We start from the raw sequence: 20,447 nt of genomic DNA, 5'->3' as shown, positions 1-20,447 counted from the left end.
AAAAGTTTGGGAACCTCTTTTCTAGGGATCCTATACTGTTAGTATATCCAATTTAATGGCCTGGCATCTGAACACCAAAGTAAACTTATTTAGTTGGAGAAATTAGTTACCCCCCCCCCATTCCACACACATTAATTTTCTTCCATTTTTGTTCCCATTATAAAAAACACTGATAAGTTCCCAGAAAAAGAAATACATTAAAATAAGAAGTGAAAACAAAGGCCCCTATAGATGAGAATATAACATAAGAATAGCCTAACAGGGTCAGACCAATGGTCCATCATGCCCGGTAGACCATTCTCATGGTAGCCAATCCAGGTCACTAGTACCTGGTCAATATCCAAAGAGTAGCAACATTCCATGCTACCGATCCAGGGCAAGCAGACACTTCCCCCATGTCTTAATAACAGACTATGAACTTTTCCTCCAGGAATTTGTCCAAACCTTTCTTAAAACCAGCTACGCTATCTGCTTTTAGCATAACTTCTGGCAACTTCATTTTTAAGCTTAGATTTTTCCTTCCAAACAGAGACCTTGCTAGATGTCAAATACAGCACAAGGTAACTTCACACGGACTTAGCTGTGCAGGAAATGTGAATCTCCTCATACACCCACCATATAGGGCAAAAATGTGCAAAGGTCTGTTTTTTTCTTTCGATCACTACATAGCCTAATGCCACACAAGCAGCACTGTTATAAACATATTCTGAAGGTCAATGCTAAGGTTAACAAAGTTTCCTTCCTTGGACCACAAGGAGATACTGACAAACCACTGGAAGAGATCCCAAAACAACTACCCAGGCACAACACCCAAAGACCCACTCAGTGTGTGAACCAGTTGAGTGGAGTGGACTAACTGGGGGGTGGAAATAGGCCCGGAGTTTGCTCAGCAGAATTTCCCAGACCACCTGATTAATATTTAAATTTTGTTGGTCCCAGGCTCTTGTTGGTCCCAGGCTCTGATTGTCTTGCTTGCCAGGGTCTCCTTCTTTCTTCTTTCTCCGTGCTAACCATCCATCTGCCATCTCTGTCCTCCACTTCCGTTTCCCTTCCCTCCCCCGGAGGTCTGACATCTTTCCTTTTTTTTCGTCTCCATCCACAGATTCATCTTTTCTCAACTATCCTTTCATCCAGTATCTCTCCCTCCTTCCCCACCACCCCAGGGTCCACCATCTCTCCCTTTCTCTTCCCAACTATCCTCCTATCCAGTATCTCTATTCCCCCCTCCACACCATCCCTTGTGTCCAACTTCGCTCCCTTTCTGTTCCTTCCCTCCCTAAATCCCATTATCCACCATCTTTTTCCCACTCCTCTGTTTTTAGACCCATTATTTCTTCCCCCCCCCAAAGTCTGGCATATGCATGTATCTTTGAACCCCCCTTCCCTCCCTCCCTCTGTGTACTTCTACACCAGGACCCCCTCCCCTGGAGGTTTGTCCCCCCCTGAAGGCCTGTCCCCCCCCGAAAGACTGAACCTCAACCCCACAAAGGTCTGTCCCCCCTGAAGGCATGCACCCCACCCCTGAGGCCTGCACCCCACCCCTGAAGGCCTGCACCCCCCGAAGGACTGCACCTCTCCCTAAAGGTCTTTCTCCCCTGAAGGCCTACACCCCACTCCTGAAGGCCTGTACCTCCCCCCGAAGGCCTGTAACTCCCCCAAAGATCTGTCCCCCCCTAAGGGCCTGCACCCACCTGAAGGCCTACAACCCACCCCTAAAGGCCTGCACCTCCCCCCGAAGGTCTGCACCCGCCCTGAAGGCCTACACCCCACCCCTGAAGGCCTGCACCCTCCCAAAGGTCTGTACCGCCCCACAAAGGTCTGTCCCCCCTGAAGGCTTGCACCCCACCCCTGAGGCCTACACCCCACCCCTGAAAGCCTGCACCCCCGAAGGACTGCGCCTCCTCCCGAAGGTCTGTCCCCCTGAAGGCCTGCACCCGCCCTGAAGGCCTACACCCCACCCCTGAAGGCCTGTACCTCCCTCCAAAGGCCTGTATCTCCCCCGAAGGTCTGTACCTCCCCTCAAAGGCCTACACCCCATCCCTGAAGGCCTGCACCCCCACCTGAAGGCCTGTCCCCCCCCTGAACCCCTGAAGGCTGCACACCCCTGAAGGCCTGCACCCGAAGGGCTGTCGTCGTCCCCGAAGGACTCTTTCCCCCGGGAAGGCCTGTGTGTTCCCCACTGACTTCCCGCGCCTCCCTTTATCCGACTGCAGCAGAAAGCAACCTGCAGAAAGGATCACGAGTACTTTAGCGATCCTTGCAGGTTGCCAAAGGCCTCCAGAGTTGTTGTCCCTCTGCCGCGATCCTGCCTCTGATGTCAGAGAAGGGGCGGGACCATGGCAGAGGGACGACAACTCCAGGGGCCTTTGGCAACCTGCAAGGATCGCTAAAGTACTCGCGATCTTTTCTGCGGGTTGCTTTCTGCTGCAGTCGGGTAAGCGAGGGTCGGGCTATGAGAAGGGAAGTTCCCGGGCCATGATTCCAAGGCCTGGCTTTCACCTGGGGTGGACTACCCCCCCGCCCCCTTGGTACACCACTACCTACCAATGCACATAATGGCTCACCGCAGTCTTTTCCTTGCTTCATAGTAGCCTCCACCTCCGCTATGCAAATGTAGTACGAGGACATTAATATTAAAATGAGCTCTCTGGGTGATGCTTTGACATCATCTGGTGATGCTGGCTGGTCCAGGGGTGCCAGTACTGTTAGAAGCGCATCTCAGGCGCTTGTGTCTGGGGCAGGGATAGATGATTGCACAATATGGAAATTTTCAAAACAAAATAAAACACACACACTTAAAAACCTTGCATGTACTAAGAAAGAGATGGCTAGGCTTAGACTGATTCAAAATACAGGGGTCAAATTAATTTATGGTCTAAAGAAATATGATCCTATATCTCCTTTCTACCGTGAGTTCCATTGGCTTCCAGTGGAGGCGTGTGTTTTGTTTAAGCTGGGTTGTCTTTGTTACAAATTTGCTTATGGTATTGCTCCTAACTATATGACCGATAGATTTCTCATAGCATTCCATAAACATAGGATAGAATCACATACATTGTTTAATTTTCCGTCTGCTCAAGGCTGCTTTCTATGACAGGGAATTTAGGCCACTGTTGCATAGTGCTTGCTCTTACAAGCACTTTAGAACTCAATTGAAAACTCATCTTTTTTCAAAATATTTAGCAAACTAGTTTAAATCATCCTTAGGTTATGTTATTTTTAATCTTTTGTTCACCACATTGAACTTACGGTTATGCAGTTTATAAATACGATGCTATGTTATGTCACTGTCATATTTCTCAGTAAATTTATCCTATATTTACCTTTGGAAAAAAAAATCTCAAAACAGCAAATGAAAAAGCATATGTGTGTTAAAACCGCATCTCAAAATGCGTGTATTAAAGGTGTGTCTTATGCATGTTCATTGAAAGCTGTCAATTGCACAGTTTGTAGTTCTACTCCCCTTCCCCTCCATCCAACAGCATTAGCATGCCTATGATTGACACATGCGTGCCTACGACGTAGCATTTCCTGGTATATGGGGATATTAATGCCTCTTTCTGTGGACTATTCTGCACATGTCAGTCGCTTTCTCCAATGGCTGATCGGATGGGATTTTGTGGACCTCTGTGAACCTCATTTGCGTGCAAGGTTCTTTGGGCATCGCTTGTCATTTTGAAATCATTAAATTTAGCAGCACTATAGCCAGTGGCGTAGCTAGGGAGATTGTCACCCTGGACAGTGGTACCCAACATCGCTGTGCCATGTGCCCCCTCTTCCCTGCTGCTTGAGCGCCCCCCCCCCCCTCGAGTACCTCTTGAAATGTTCACTGGCACGAGCAGCATCTTCCACCTGCTGCTCGTGCCGGCCTTGGTTCCCTTCTGACATCACGTCCTGGTCTTTGCAACCAGGAAGTGATGTCAGAAGGGAGCTGAGGCCGGCCTGAGCAGCAGGTAGAAGATGCTCAAACTGGCAAACATATCAAGAGGTGTGGGGGAGCAGAGAGGAGGAAAGGCACTAGTGTCCCGCAAAGACAACACCCGGGGCGGTCCGCTACCCCACCCCCTTACTATTCCACTGACTACAGCCACCTAAGGGATTTTAATGGGAATTTAGAGCATCAGAGCCTGGGTAGACATTCTGAGAAAACATGACACACTAGATTCCACCAGCTATGGAAACTTCCACTGAGAGTTCTTCATTATATTTCTTTTACTGTGCCCAGAAATGCAGAAACCTGAATAGTAATACAGCAAACCTAAAATATATGAAAATATTCTTTATTGAATTAATGTTAATGGAATTTATTGTCAGGTTCTAAATTTGACATATGAAATAGAGGTTCACTTATACAGTACTTAGATACAAGAAGACAAAGTTTAAAGTTTGAACTCCCTTTGGGAGTACAGTCATGTGGGGGTGGTGTTCTATCTTCAGGAGTTCACTCATTAACCCCCCCCACCCCCACCCCTTTTACAAAACTGCGGAAGCGGATTTTAGCACAGGCCGGAGTGCTGAATGCTCTGTGCTGCTCCCGACACGCATAGGAACTCTTTGAGCGTTGGGAGCAGCGCAGAGCATTCAGCGCACTGTCCTGTGCTAAAAACCGCTTCTACGGTTTTGTAAAAGAGGGAGGAGATCAGTTAGATTGGCCCGTAAAGGTTTTTAGAATGTGACTTTTATGTGAGCTTTTACAAAGCACCACTAATCATTAGCCACTAAATCCATTAGCGCAGTTTAGTAAAAGAGCCTTATGTTTGCACAATTACTTTGGACTTATGATGAAAATGTAGTGGGAAGTCAGTACAGTCATATTACAGCATACATCCCCATTTTTCATGGTCCATCACATTTTTTTACAATTTTACTTCCCTCTTTTTGATTATTAGAATTTTGGATGTGTTTTGCCTTTATAAAATAAGCACAGTAGACACCATTTGAGAATGTTAATAAGCACTCTTACAGTGGCGTACCTAGCATGTGTGACATCCGGGGCCCATCAATTTTTGGCACCCCCCATCTGTCCGAAAAACATGATTTTTAGTAACAATCCACACGTCACACATGAGTACCTAGGAAAAGGCAGCATCTTACATACTGCAGTGAGAAGTACAACAGCAATACACCCATTGTAAAACTAAACAAGCCAGACTAGTACAGATCAATCCTACACCGTCAATCCTAACAAAAAAGCATGTCTTTTGAACACACAGAAAACACCTTTGCCTAGTATGGAATATATCATCACAAAATAACCTCTCCCCCTTTTACAAAACTGTAGTGTGGATTTTAGCCACGGTGGTAACAGCTCTGATGCTCATAGAATTCTGAGCATCAGAGCTGCTATCACCACAGCTGGCACTAAAATACGCTCCACAGTTTTGTAAAAGGGAGGATAATATAGAAATACATAGACAAAGGTTAAATTGAACCAGCAAGAAGTTGGACTCTGCATACAATGCAACACCACAGAAACAGTGGTACGTCTCCTAAAGCAATAAATAAATAGAAAATTTGTGTTCTACCTTTGTCTTCTCTGGTTTCTACTTTCCTCATCTTCTTGTTACTCTCTTCCTTCCATCCACTGTCTGCCATCTCTCTGCCCCTATATGGCACATTTTCTCCTTCTATGCCCCTTCCAGAAACTGCATGCCTCCCCCTTCCATCTCTCCTTTCACCCCCATTGGACTGGTATCTGTATCCTCTCCTTTCCCCCTGCTCTGGCATCTCTCTCTCCGCTCCCTTCCTCCTGTTCTTCTCTGGTCTTCCTTCTCAATTTATTTTCTGCCTCTGTCTAAATTCTTTTTTTACTATTCAGTCCTCAATTTCCCTGTTTCACTGTGTCTACCTATAGCTTGCCACCTCTTTCCCTCACCCCTTCCAGTAACTAACTCTATCCTCTTCCCTCAATCCTGCATGTGCTCTTTTTTCTTTCTCCTCCCCACTTCCTTCCAGCATCTGCTCCCCCTTTCCCTCACACTTCCATTCAGCAGCTGTCCCTCCTCTCCCCCACACTTCCATTCAGTGTCTGTTTCCCTCTCTCTACCCCTTCCATCTATTGTTCACCCTCTATCTCGCTCCTTCCATTCACTGCCTTCTGTGCTCTTTCCATCCAGTGTCCACCCTCTCTCTCTCTCTCTCTTCCATATGGCATCTTCCCTCTTTCTATGCTTCTTCCATAAACTATCTATCCCATGCCCCTTCTCTCCTTTGTACATGATTGATTTCAACTCTGTCACCTCTCCGTTTTTCTCTCTCTGTCACCACCCCATCCACTATGCTCTGGCATCTTTCTCTTCTCCTTTCTTTCCTTCCCACCCCACAGTCTAGCATCATCCCTTCCCTGATTCCTGGCATCGCTCTCCTTTACTTTTCTTCTATCTCTCCCTCCCCCTCCATGCTCTGACATCTACTCCTTCCTTTCCCCCTTCCTTTTCCCTTGGTCTGGCATACCTTCCTCCTTCCCTCCAAGCCCTGGCATCTCCTTTCATTCCCTCCAGTTGGGTACAGCAACACTCTCCCCAATTTTCTCACCCTCTGCTCCCTTTCCTCCTTCTGTCACCCAAGGCCTGGTGTCCTGAACTTCAGAGGGCAACAGCATTCACTGCTGTTGCCGGCTTCAGGCCTTCCTCTCTGTCGGGTCTTATCTTCATGAAAACAGTAAGTAGGCAGGACCCGGCAGAAAGCAAGGCCTGAAGCCGGCAACAGCAGCGAATTGTAAACGCTGCTGTTGCCCGAAGAAGGTAATGGCGCCAGGCCTTGGAGCACCCGAGGCAGACTACTTCTCCCCCCTCCCAGCCGAACCCCCGCTGACCCTCCTATCTCTCCCCCAATTGAACCCTTCCGACCCTCCCAGCGAGATGATTGAGCAGCAAACCTCCCTCCAGTAGCGTCGGCAGCCACAGCACGCTAAACAGGCTGCTTCGCGGCTTTCTCCTGCCGGTGAAGCGTCACTGATGATGTCATCAGTGACGCGGCAGAGGGACTCACCGGCAGGAGAAAGCCGCGAAGCAGCCTGTTTAGCGTGCTGTGGCTGCCGACGCTACTCGAGGGAGGTTTGCTGCTCGGTCATCTCGCTGGTCACCTTAAGTAAGGAGAGAGGGAGCGCGACAGGAACCGGGCCGGCTGTGCACCCCCCCTAAGGCGGACCGCCCCAACCTCGGTACGCCACTGCTCTGTTATAAAATTGACCCTTGTTAGTTATGAATATTAAGAAGATCAAAGAGTTTTTATAATATGCTCAATGTATAAATTACTCAAAATTATATAGCATATTGTATATTAAATTACTGGCTGATTATTAATAATAATGGTGAAAAGTGTTCAGTATAAAAGTGCTTCCTCCAGTTTTGAACCGACAGGGAAAACAAATTGGGACCATCATCACACTTTTCTTCCAAATCCCATAATAGTGATATTATACTTTATAAGCTTACTGATCTGCACTACAGTATGTATGCACTGATATAACTGCAATGCAGATGTATAAACAGTTATAAAAAAATATCACTTATCTTCTGAGTGATGATGTAAGTTGAATCGCTATTCAGCCCAATTGGTCCACTCGGGATATTCTGTTTTTTCAATTTTTATGTGATAAAGTGCTCTGTGAGGTTAAAACATCATATCACTCCCCTACCCAGACCTGAGATTCGCCGAAATGGCTTCCTCAGGAGGAGTGTATGTTGATATTTGTGCAGGGGCGATCCGAACAATGGGACTTGGAAGAAAAGTGTGATGATGGTCCCAATTTGTTTTCCCTGTCGGTTCACAACTGGAGGAAGTACTTTGATACTGAACACTTTTCACCATGCAAATTTAGCAAATCTTCGCTACTGTCTGCCGACCTTATTTGCATGCATGATTTTTAAAGAATGTCTCGGGTTTTTAGATTTGGTATCAAAACAGCTGCGTTACCAGATCGTCGCTTTTTTACATGGATTTTTGAGAATCGTGGCCTAAAAGGGGAGAGAAAAGAGCAGGACAAGAGGGCTGAGGAAAAGTAGAAGCAGGGGAGGGATTTAGAATCAAAATTCTGCCTACCTTCATTAACCTCAACTATCTCTCATAGCTCATCTCCTTCAGGTTCCCAGTTTTAACTCTAAACCTACTCTGTATTCTTTATACTGTAAGCCCAAGAGGGAAGAGGTTATTATGTACAGTATGTCTGTAAAGTACTGCATGCAAGTAAAAATAAGTGAGGTAGAGAGAGAAACTAGAAAGAAATCAAGTGAGCACAGAAAAAGGAGAGAACGAGGAGCAAATGGGGTTCACATCCGCAATTGTAAAAGGGAGAGCAGCGCAGGTTATCTATTCGTCTATCTTAAAGGATCCAAATCCTCCCAGAGGTGCACTACAAATCCCAGAGTGCTTTGTGATAAAACAGAGCATCTGCCTGGGTCTCCCTCAGATTCGTGACATATGCAGAACCCTTGGGACAAGTGGTGGGGGGGGAGGGGAGGAGGAAGCAAGTGGTTGAGCAGCGGGAGGGGCCGAGCTGTTAAACCAGCTGCAGATGTTAGTGGCAAGGGAAGCTCCTGCAGACAGCAGTGTTTTCAAGAGCCTGGAGCCTGAGAGTCGAGAAGGGTAAGTAAGCCAGCGCCCATTCTCTCCGCACGTCCCAGTCTCTGCAAGACTGAGTATTAGACGCATGATGTCATGGGGAGGAGGGGATGTGTTTCTCAATGGAAGGGGAATCCTTCACTTTTCCTCTTTGAAGGGCATGATGTCATGCTTTTTTTCTCCTCCATAGGATGGAGCTGGATCTGCCACTCCCTGTCTTCCTGCTTTCCCTTTTGACTTAAGATTCCCAGCTGAGTTCAATATGTTCCGTGCTGGCTTTTGGAATAGGAAGCGCTGAGACTCTTGCTTTTCTAGAGCAGGGAGGGATGTCCTTTCTCAGAGGGGGAACGAAAGCATCCTGATGTTGTGACATTGTTGCCTTGGCTCTGACTAGGGATGGGGAAACCCAGAGACTGTGATGTGTCAGGAAAGGTGAATTATCCATACGCTTTGTTCTTTTGTCAGTTCTTATAGGAGGGGGGAGGGGGACTACAGACTGTAGTGTTCTTTAGTTCAGATTTGTGGTTGGGGTGGGGGAAGATGAAGGTTGTGACACCAGGACAAAATTGCAGTGTTTGCAGACAGTATCACTCATTTATTTTCACTGTGCTTTCTTAGTGCTACATTATAAGAATGTTTTTCCAATATGAATCAATCATACAAGCATTGTTTAGGGAATAGACAAACTCAAGTGTCCCGCTGTCTTGCATTATTGCTACTGATATATCATCCTATCTCACAGTCTAAGAAAGCAATACTTGACTTTGTAGTCAAGTGGAATCTTTGGAATTAGAGATCCTCAAACACATAGGACTCCTTTTACGAAGTTACGCTAAAGAAATTAGTGCACGCACGAAATTACTGTGTGCTAAACCCGCGCTACACTTCTAGAACTAACGCCAGCTCAATGCTGGTGTTAAGGTCTAGTGCGTGCGGCAATTCAGCACGCACTATTCCGCACGTTAAAGCCCTAACGCACTTTTGTAAAAGGAGCCCATAAAGCAGTGGTCTCAAACTCGCGGCCTGGGGGGCCACATGCGGCCCGCCAGGTACTATTTTGAGGCCCTCGGTATGTTTATCATAAATCACAAAAGTAAAATAAAACAGTTTCTTGATCATATGTCTCTTTAGCTATAAATTACAATATTATTATTAAGACTTAGCCAAAAGGAAAGATTTATAAACTATAAAGAGTTTTACCTCATGCAAAATTGTCATTTCTTTAATAAGACATTGACTATTTTTCTGAGGCCCTCCAAGTACCGACAAATCCAAAATGTGGCCTTGCAAAGGGTTTGAGTTTGAGACTACTGCCATAGAGTGACAAACAATTCTATCTTAGGGAGCTAATGTGGACCTTCCAGTGCACTGCATTCTAAACGGCTGTCACTAAAATCATGCCAAGTAACCAAAAACCTCCTGAGATAAGTATGATCATGAAGTGTGTTTGCAGCTGCCCATTTTATTGACACTTCACCCAGGTAGCGGGTACATTTAGCAGATGGATTCTGATGCTCAGGATGTTTCTTTCGGCAGCTAATGCTATTAGGTAATGAGGTCAGGGATTCTGGGTGCCTTGCACCCTGGGAGGTATCTCAATCATGGTGCCGCTCCCATTCCTTTTAACGTTAACTTAACCCAGCCTTGTATTCCCACCCCTACCCCAGTCATGGGTCCAGGACAATTACACTCTCTACCTCTCCCTGTAATTCATCGTTGCATTTACTGTCCAGTAGCAAAAATAATACAAACAGCTGAACAGAGAACATAAAGGTCTTTAATTTATTTGCCATGACTTTAATTACCTGTTAATTCTAGCAGCTCCTGGAAAATCAGCAATTTTTTTTAAAAAAACCTTTTTTCCCCTGCTCCTTTCTATGTTTGTCAACAGGAACAACAACCAATCAGAGAGCAGCGGTGGTGCACCCAGGCTGGTGACTTATCTGAATACATGATGCATTCCATGAGCAGCTAGCTATGGTCATCGCTGACCTGGTGAAGTGTATCAAAGTGAAAACACATCCAACAGACTGATCTGGTTGAAACTGCTTTACAGCCTGGTTTTGCTTAAAATAAAAGATACCACTGCTAGTTGTCATTTGCAGAGATCTCACCTTGTCTTCAACAGCACCAGGAAGTGGAGATGCAGCAAAGGAATATGACAGTTCTGAAGTCTATTTTGAGGCGGCCAGAGAAGATGATTCCCTGAGAGCCTGGCATGGAGGTACAGTGGAGAAAGATAGCACCCACATGCACATAAGCCTCAAAGAGCTTGCACATGACATGAGCCTATAGTAAATTCTCTTTCCCCTACTTTTCTAATCTAATATGAAGAGGCCTAAGCAACCGCCTCAGCTCAGTATCCTTGACTTCTTTGGACAGGAGCCTCGGACAAAGGGGGAGCCAATCATGGCAGAAGAGGAGGGGACGGTTGCCGAGAGCCAAGAAGAGTTCCAGTTGACTCTCACATCTAGCGAGGGCACAGCCACCTCTTCTCCAGTGCTAAGTGACAGCCTTCTGGAGTGTCCCCTGTGTCTGCTACCCCAGCCACTCAAGTGCTTTCCTCCGCTCTCCTGCTGCTCCCACCTCAGTTGCCTGGACTGCCTGCAGCGGTATTTGCAGATTGAAATCATGGAAAGCAGGGTACAGATCGCCTGCCCTCAATGCCCAGAACTAGTACAGCCCTCGGACATCCACAGCTTGCTCCTTGAGAATGCATTGTTGGAAAAGTATGAGGAGTACTTACTGCGCCGGCTGCTAGTGTCTGATCCAGACAGCCGCTGGTGCCCAGCGCCAGACTGCAGGTAGCAACCCCTAATTAATATTATTATTATTCTAACCACAAAGCCATCAATTATCTAGTAATCTCTAGGATTGTGGTACTTCATTCTTGTGCCGTTCTCATGGTCAGGCTTTCAGGATATTCGTAATGAGAAAGATTTACCAAGGGAGTCCTAAAAACCTGATCTGTTGGGTAACACTCGAGGACTGGGAGTAAAGTCCAAGGGGCTCATTTTCAAAACACTTAGACTTACAAAGCTCCTATGGAACTTTGTATGTCTAAGTGCTTTGAAGATACGCCTCCAAGTCTGTAAGAGGTTGCAGCCTCTTTATGTATTTTTAATCAATCATTCCAACCTGATCTCAAAGCCTTACCAAACAGATCTAGCTTTCGGGTCGAGGTGGAAGATGATATCTTTCTTCTCAAAGGACCCTCGAACACAAGAGGACATCCGCTCAAACTCAGGGGAGGGAAGTTTCGTGGAGACGTCAGGAAGTACTTCTTCACGGAACGAGTGATAGAGCATTGGAACAAGCTTCCAGTACAGGTGATCGAGGCCTGCAGTATCCCAGACTTCAAGAATAAATGGGATACCTATGTGAGATCACTGCGAGAGTCATACCAATGAATAGGGTCGCTAGGATATAGACTTAATAGAGCAGGTCAGTAGAGTTAAGGGGGCCAGTAGACTTAAAAGGGGGTCAATGGTATGGGCAGACTTGATGGGCTGTAGCCCTTATCTGCCGTCATCTTTCTATGTTTCTATGTTTCTAAATATGCATGCAATATAGTTACTTAACTTAAAGACCCATTGTATAGATTTAATGCATGCTGGCTGCCACCAGGGCCAGTCATTTCATTATGCAATTAGGCAATTACATAGAGCGTGAATTTATTTTTATGAGGGGGGGTATTACAAAATCCTGGAACCCTCCAGCTACCATCCTTTTACGTTTAAGAAATACACATCACAACCACTAACATTTTTTTTTAAAACCTAAAATTGCTGCTGATCTTGTGCATTGCAAGGTCAGTAGTCAAATGTGCTGTCCCAACATTTACAATGGTGGCAGAGCCAGTGCAAGAGAATTAGGCACCCAAGGCAAGCTCTCAGCTTTGCTGCCCTCACACCAGTTAACTTTAAGGCCCCATTGGCTCCCCACCAATCATGATTACCCCAGACCATCACCTCCTAGAATAATCTGGGTAAATGTGCAGTCTGAAAACTGCCCACCTTCCATGCCCCTCCTCCCCATTTGTTTTTCCCTGTGTGGTTGCCAGGATATATTGATTTGCTTGAATATAGCACCCTCCCTCCCAAAGCTGCTGCCCTAGGCAATTTCTTAGTCCTGCCTAATGGTTGGCCTGGCCCTTAGTAGTGGTATTGGGCTGCTAATGAATGTAATCTTACTAGCATCAGGAGAGTACCTAAGGCTAATGATGGAGCTCCTTCCACCAATGGCCAAAGACTATGGGAGAAAACTCAGGTCACTTGGGGAGTGCTCATGTTGTAGATTGTAAGAAATGGCCTGGTGTTACATTCATTAGGAAGACAGAGAGAATGGGAAATGAATGCAGGGTAGGTGGGTGGGTGGAAAGAGAGAAGGCTTTAGGTGGATGGGGGTTGGTGAAAAAGGGTACAGAGAAAGAGTGGTGTAGAGTAAGAGGATGCTTTGTAGATGTGAGTAAAATGGAGAGGCAGAAAATAGAGGGCACTCCATAAAAGGGGGAACAAAATGCCGATATGCTGGGCAAGGAGTGGTGAGAAGAGAGAAAATACTGTGGAGAAGAGAGGAGAGTTGCTGGTCAGGGGGAGAGAGACTGGTTGGTGGTTTGTATGGTCACGGAGTAAAGGAAGGGGAAAACTGAAAAGAGGGTGAGAGTGATGCCAGGGCAGAACCACTGCCTCTAGTTTGGATGGATCTGCCACTGGGAGAGGGAGTGCTGTGATAGAACAGGGTGGATGCATGGCTGCCAGCTCTGCCGGTCCGCTGTCCTGAAACAGGAAGTTGACATCAGAAGGAGCAGAGGACTGGCAGAGCTGAAAGCTACATGTCTGTAGACTGCAGCTCCACAACTGCTCGGTGCTCTGTACGGGGAGGGGGGGATGCACCTAAAGGAGAGGGGTACTCCGCCCACGGTGGCAACCAAATTAGGTACACCACTGCCTCTGTTCACAACCTCTTCACCTCTCATTCTTTCCATCTCTTACCTTTAACTGATGCCTCTCTTTTTTACTCTGTCATATCAACGCTGCTCTAATGAAAACCCATTTTTTGTCTCTGTCCTGTCTGTCTGTCTTGAATAGATTGTTAGCTTCAAAGATAAGGACTGTCCATTATGACAGTAGGTTCTACATGTAGAAAGCAGGCTAGGCAAACTTTTATTTAGTTTTTTTAAATTTATTTTCCAAAGCTTGATATATTGCTAGTCACAAGCTAGAGTTTCCCTAAGCAGTTTACAATTTAAAACAAGCTAGAAGGAGAAGAATATGGAAAGAACAGGGGGATAAATTCTGGAGGAGGCAGAAGAAGGGTACAAGAGAAAGGATCTGAAAGATTGTTTGAATAGCCAGGTTTTGACAGATTGTTTTAAACTTGGGGTTAGATGTCTTAAATTTGAGTCCTGGAGTTCCAAAGCTGGGGGCCTACAATGCAAAAGGCAGTTGATGTCAAGATGGAGGATGGAGGGGGACATAAGTGGAGCAATACCTGTTGTGAATATTGGAGGAAGTGTGAGGGTGTGTAGGGAGTAAGTAGGCTGGAGATTAGTCAGGAGCAGATGGTAATTGATAAGCAATTTAAATTTGATGCAAAAAGAAATGGATAGCCAATGTTCCTTGAACAGTAATGGTCAGATATGGTCAAAACAATGGCCCTTATGAATGAGTTTTAAGGCTGTATACTGAATGAGCTGTAGATATTTCAGAGCTGAAAGTGGGAGGCCATGATAAGGAGCAGTGCAGTAATCCAGGCAAATAATGACCAGAGATAAGACCAGGAAGATTATGAGGGGAAGAGGAAGAACTGACCATTGGGAAATAATTTTATGAATGTCATAAAAGGATGATTTAAGTAATGAGTCAATTTGAGAACTAAAGGTCATCCTACTGTTAAAAACCCCCCAGGATCTTGATCTTGACACCTTGAAGATATAAAGTATACATAGGATTCAAGGGGGATCAAACAAACAATTCAGCACTTAAACTGGTGATCTGCTATGCATCTCTGGGGGGGAGAGAACATATTTTCTCCCCGAGTCTTGCTGAGTACCTTCACATGGTGACCCTGTTGTATAAAAATGGGCAAATCCCAAGGAAAAGAGCAGAGCAGAGTTCCTGGTCTTCAAAAACCCTCTTTATTAGCAACCAATCGTGAAGGTGACACTGCTATATAACTATGATAGGAAAGAAAAAGAATTGTACATAATAGCTGTATGTCGATAAGGATAAAAAGGTGCCTGGCTTATGCACTAGGGTGCAGTGATGGTGGTAGTGATAGTGCTTTCAGACTGCACATTTACCCTTCAGGAGAAGAAGAAGTCTCCGATGTAACCAAAGGCCATAGTGAACTTCTTTGCGGACCCTCTGCAACAGGAGATAAACCACAGACATTGATGAAAAAGCTATGAGGACTAAAATCTGTGAACTCTTGAAGATAAAAAGGAGATAATGTACCACTATTATTATCCTATAAATCCTGTATTTGATTACAGAGGGTACACAAAGAGAACTCATCAGAAATTATAGACCAATAACTTGTCTGCCTACAGTCTATTGGCCATGGGCATCAGAACGGGGGTGGCCACAGGGGCCATGGCCCCCACCCCCACCAAAAAAAAAATTGGCAGTTGGAGTTCAGAAGAGTTATGGCTCTCCCAACTCCCCCACCCACCTCCTCCCCGACCTTTTTCATTTTAAATCTTTGGACAGCCGTCAGCGGCCTGCTATCATCGACCTGCTTAGAGCAGATTCCCATGAACAACCTTGGGCACAAGGACTAAGTTGGGCAGGCAATCCCAGCATTCTACACTATGCCTAAATATTTGGAATGTCCCCTGACTTGCCCATGCCCCTCCCATGGCCCTGTCCCTTTTTGGGTTTCAGGTGAGACACTTTGAGCATGCAGCATTATAGTGTAAATGATCTGGAAATTGGAATGACAAGTGAGGTGATTAGATTTGCAGATGACACTAAACTATTCAAAGTTGTTAAAACTCATGCGCATTTGCCAAGATTTCGTAGAATTTGTGAGTCAGTCTACCCAGTCCTGGGGATTTACCTCTCTGTACGTTTTTATGGAATCTGATTCTGTCTCAGTTATTTCTCTATCCAACCTAATCTAATCTAATCTAAGGCTTGGCTTTATATACCGAGTCATCATTCTAAGAAAGCTCGACTCAGTTTACAGTAGTTAACTTAACAAATAGAAACTGTAAGTTTCAAGTTTAGGTTTTTTATATACCGCCTATCAAAGTTATCTAAGCGGTTTTACAATCAGGTACTCAAGGAATAATAGCGAAATTTCAAAAAGTTAATTTTCAAAGTGTTTAACAAATAAAGTTATTTTTAAGATTTACAAAAAAAATTGAAGCAAACCAGAACTCCTTAAAATAAATGGAAGATCATTCCAAAGTTGAGAGAACTTAAAAACCAAAGATTCACTAAAAATCTTGACTCCTTAATCCCTTTTCTAGAAGGAAGGGAGAGTTTAAATTGTTGGATGCCTCTTGCAAAAGAGAATCTGTAAATATTCCAAGATAAAGGAATAAGAGGAGTAAAGATACCATATAGGATTTTGAAAGCAACACAAACACATTTAAATTGAACTCTAAAATAAACCGGAAGCCAATGAAGATTCTGAAGCAACGAAGTCACATGGTCAAATTTACGCTTCCCAAAGATCAATTTTGCAGCAGTATTCTGAATTAATTGCAATCTATAAAGAGATTTTTGTAATGCTTACAAAACATCTCGCCTTGATAACGTCACAGTAATCAAGGCGAGATAATATAATTGACTGAACTAAAATAGAAAAATAACGGAGATGAAAGAGATGTCTAACTTTCCTCAGCATACGTAGATTAAAAAAAGCATTTCTTGACCACGGAGTTAATTTGATCCTTAAAAGAGAGAGAGGAGTCAAAAAGGACTCCCAAAATCTTAGCAGAAAATTCAATTTGTAGAGTGGATCCAGAAACCAGAACTACAGAAGGAGGAAGACAATCCAATTTTGGACCTAACCATAATAATTTGGTTTTAGTTGTATTAAGTTTAATCCGGACAGACTGAGCCCAGGCTTGAAGTTTGGAGATACAAAGATTTACTTTAGATACTAGATCAGTAATATCCCGATCTATCTCTATCAGTATGAAGATATCATCTGCATAAGATTAGCCTAGTAGCCCGTTCTCACGGTGGCCAATCCAGGTCACTAGTACCTAGCCAAAACTCAAAGAGTAGCAACATTCCATGTTACTGATCCAGGGCAAACAGAGGCTTCCCCCATGTCTTTCTCAATAACATACTATGGACTTTTCCTTCAGGAATTTGTCCAAACCTTTCTTAAAACAGCTACACTATTCGCTTTTACCACAACCTTTGGCAACGTGTTCCAGAGCTTAACTATTCTCTGAGTGAAAACATTTTTTCTCCTATTGGTTTTAAAAGTATTTCCCTGAAACTTCATCGAATGTCCCCTAGTCTTTGTAATTTTTGATGGAGTGAAAAATCGATCCACTTGTTCCCTTTCCACTCCACTCAGGATTTTGTAGTTATTAAGTATGGCTGATCTGAGATAGCCAAAACATTCATAGTAACATAGTAGATGACGGCAGATAAAGACCCGAATGGTCCATCCAGTCTGCCCAACCTGATTCAATTTAAATTTTTTAAATTTTTTCTTCTTATCTATTTCTGGGCAAGAATCCAAAGCTCTACCCATTACTGTACTTGGGTTCCAATTGCCGAAATCTCTGTTAAAACCTACTCCATCCCATCTAAACCTTCCCAACCATTGAAGCCCTCTCCAGCCCATCCTCCCTCAAACAGCCATATACAGACACAAACTGTGCAAGTCTGCCCAGTACTGGCCTTAGTTCAATATTTAATATTATTTTCTGATTCTAGATCCTCTGTGTTCATCCCATGTTTATTTGAACTCAGTCACCGTTTTCCTCTCCACCACCTCTCTCGGGAGCGCATTCCAGACATCCACCACCCTTTCCGTAAAGTAGAATTTCCTAACATTGCTCTTGAATCTACCACCCCTCAACCTCAAATTATGTCCTCTGGTTTTACCATTTTCCTTTCTCTGGCAAAGATTTTGTTCTATATTAATACCCTTCAAGAATTTGAACGTCTGAATCATATCTCCCCTGTCCCTCCTTTCCTCTAGGGTATACATATTCAGGCTTCCAGTCTCTCCTCATACGTCTTCTGGCACAAGCCTCCTATCATTTTCGTTGCCCTCCTCTGGACCGTTTCAAGTCTTCTTACGTCCTTCACCAGATAAGGTCTCCAAAACTGAACACAGTATTCCAAGTGGGGTCTTACCAATGACCTGTACAGGGGCATCAACACCTTCTTCCTTCTACTGGCTACGGCTCTCTTTATACAGGCCAACATCCTTCTGGCATCAGCCACTGCCTTGTCACACTGTTTTTCGCCTTTAGATCTTCGGACACTATCACCCCAAGGTCCCTCTCTCCGTCCGTGCATATCAGCTTCTCACCTCCCAGCATATTGTGACAAGCCTTGGGGATGCAGGATTGTCACACTGCCTGGCTACCTAAAACCGCTCGGCCAAAGCGCAGGTTGATACGGTTCCTTCTGATTATTAATCCCTAAATGCATTACTCTGCATTTCTTTGCATTGAATTTTAGTTGCCAAGCATTAGACCATTCCTCTAACTTTTGCAGATCCTTTTTCATATTTTCCACTCCCTCTTTGGTGTCTACTCTGTTACAAATCGTGGTATCATCTGCAAAAAGCCACACTTTTCCTTCTAACCCTTCAGCAATGTCACTCACAAACATATTGAACAGGATCGGCCCCAGCCATTTGTTCTTCCGCCTGTGCTTTCGCCAGATGTATCTCTCTCTTGGCTTCTTTCAGTTTCACCCTGTAGTCCATTGTGCACTCCTCTTCTTGGTTTTTTTTTTATATTTCACGAACGCCAATTCTTTTGCCTTTATTTTCTCCACCTCTAGTTTGGAGAATCATATTGGCTTCCTTTTTCTCTTGTTTTTATTGATTTTCTTCACCATAGCCATTTTTTATCGCTCCTTTCAGCTTAGATCACTGTCTTTCCACTTCTCTTATGTCCTCCCAACCATTTGATGATCGCTACTTCCCAGGTTCGAGCATTCACTCGAACATTAGAGATACTCTCTCCATTTGTGAGGACCAGATCCAATATCGCTTTTTCCCTTGTGGGTTCTGTCACCATTTGTCTGAGCCTCGCCCCTTGAAAGGCATCCACAATCTCCCTACTTCTTTCCGATTCTGCAGACGGAACTTTCCAGTCCGCATCTGGCAGGTTGAAATCTCCCAACTGCAGCACCTCCTCTTTCCTTCCAAACTTTTGGATATCCAGAATCAGATCCTTATCAATTTGCTGCGATTGAGTCAGAGGTCAGTAGACTACACCCATGTAGATATAAGTTCCATCTTCTCTTTTCAGAGCGATCTATATCGCTTCTTCTTCTCCCCAGGTCTCTTGCATTTCGGTTGCTTGGATATTGATCTTTACATAGAAATTTGTCACATCCAAAGCAATACAAAAGAGATGGATGCTGAAGGCTATCTAGTAGTAACTATTTTCTTTATTTTCACTTCTGTAAATCAGATTTGGATTTATTTTTATGTTTTTATTATTATTATTATTATTATTATTATGTGCTTATAATATTGTTCTCTTTGCTTAGCCCTCTGCATTTGATAATTAATATCATTTGCTTGTAATAGATGAACTATGTTCCTGGATTTTTTTCTCTCTCTTAATCCCATTTTTTGATCTTAGTTTTCCAAACTTCTGAAGCTGTTAAAAAAATTGTTTCTTTTCCACTTTCCAAATATGTCTCTTTAGCTATAAATTACAGTATTGTTATTAAGACATAGCCAAAAGGAAAGATTTATAAACTATAAAGAGTTTTACCTCATGCAAAATTGTCATTTCTTTAATAAGACATTAACTATTTTTTTCTGAGGTCCTCCAAGTACCTACAAATCTAAAATGTGGCCCTGCAAATGGTTTGAGTTTGAGACCACTGTCCTAAGGGGACAGAGAACAAAGTGACTTCTCCAAAATCACAAGGAGTATCAGTGGGATTTGAACACTGGCTTTTCTGGGTCTTTTCTTAACCCCTTTCTATGACCCGTTAGGCTACAGCTCTGTTCTAGATTGCTTAAGATTTTGAAACTCTACTCAGCTTGAGATGTTTCAATTTTAGCTCCTCTAACATTTTTTTCAGTACCTTCCCAGTGATTACAATGTCAGTGTAAGAATTAATAATAATAATAACAGCTTATATACCGCAATACCGTGAAGTTCTATGCGACATAGAATAATATGCATAGTTCACTTCTTTAGAATGTAAAGACTCAAACTTGACACCTCTTTCAATATTGAGCACCCTAATATAAAACACACACCCATCTCATTTGCCCCCCCCCTTTTTACAAAAGTGCAGAAGAGGTTTTTAGCACCGTATGGTGCGCTGAAAGCTCTGTGCTGCTCCGATGTGCGCAGTGCATTGAGCACGCCGACCGGCACTAAAAACCTCTTCCAGGCTTATTTAAAAAAAAAAAAAAAAAAAAAAAAGCAGATTGGGGGGTAGTTACTGGTAGCACAAATTTTGTGCCTCCCCAAATATTAGCACCTTCTTGAAATTTACATGGTAAAATACCCTCTCTTTATTAGTTTCATAGTTTATTTAAAATTTGATTACTCGCCTATCCTAAATTCTAGATGAAAATACAATGATAAAAAATGGGGAATACAAAAATTAGGAGAAAGACACATACAAACTGACTACAAAGACAAGAACAAAAAAGACAGTTAACAGAATGGAAGGAGGAGGAACTACAATATAGAAGTCAAA

The 20,447-nt window shown here is 44.0% G+C and overlaps 1 protein-coding gene across 5 annotated transcripts in view; it reads left to right on the top strand.

Moving 5' to 3' along the window:
- LOC117356859 (E3 ubiquitin-protein ligase RNF19A-like) overlaps positions 1-20,447 on the top strand; it is an 89,222-nt gene that overhangs the window by 6,038 nt on the left and 62,737 nt on the right. For 2 of the 5 annotated variants that reach the window (XM_033936653.1, XM_033936655.1), the window contains exon 2: positions 10,454-11,366. In XM_033936653.1, the coding sequence (XP_033792544.1) occupies positions 10,891-11,366 (476 nt within the window). In that variant the 5' untranslated portion in view covers positions 10,454-10,890. Of the gene's footprint in view, positions 1-8,455; positions 8,587-8,961; positions 8,995-10,453; positions 11,367-20,447 lie in introns of those variants that run through there. The other 3 variants (XM_033936657.1, XM_033936654.1, XM_033936656.1) reach the window with 3 other exon arrangements.

Source organism: Geotrypetes seraphini, chromosome 3, assembly GCF_902459505.1.
Source record: "Geotrypetes seraphini chromosome 3, aGeoSer1.1, whole genome shotgun sequence".
NCBI lineage: Eukaryota > Metazoa > Chordata > Amphibia > Gymnophiona > Dermophiidae > Geotrypetes > Geotrypetes seraphini.
This window is presented reverse-complemented; position numbering and strand designations above follow the sequence as displayed.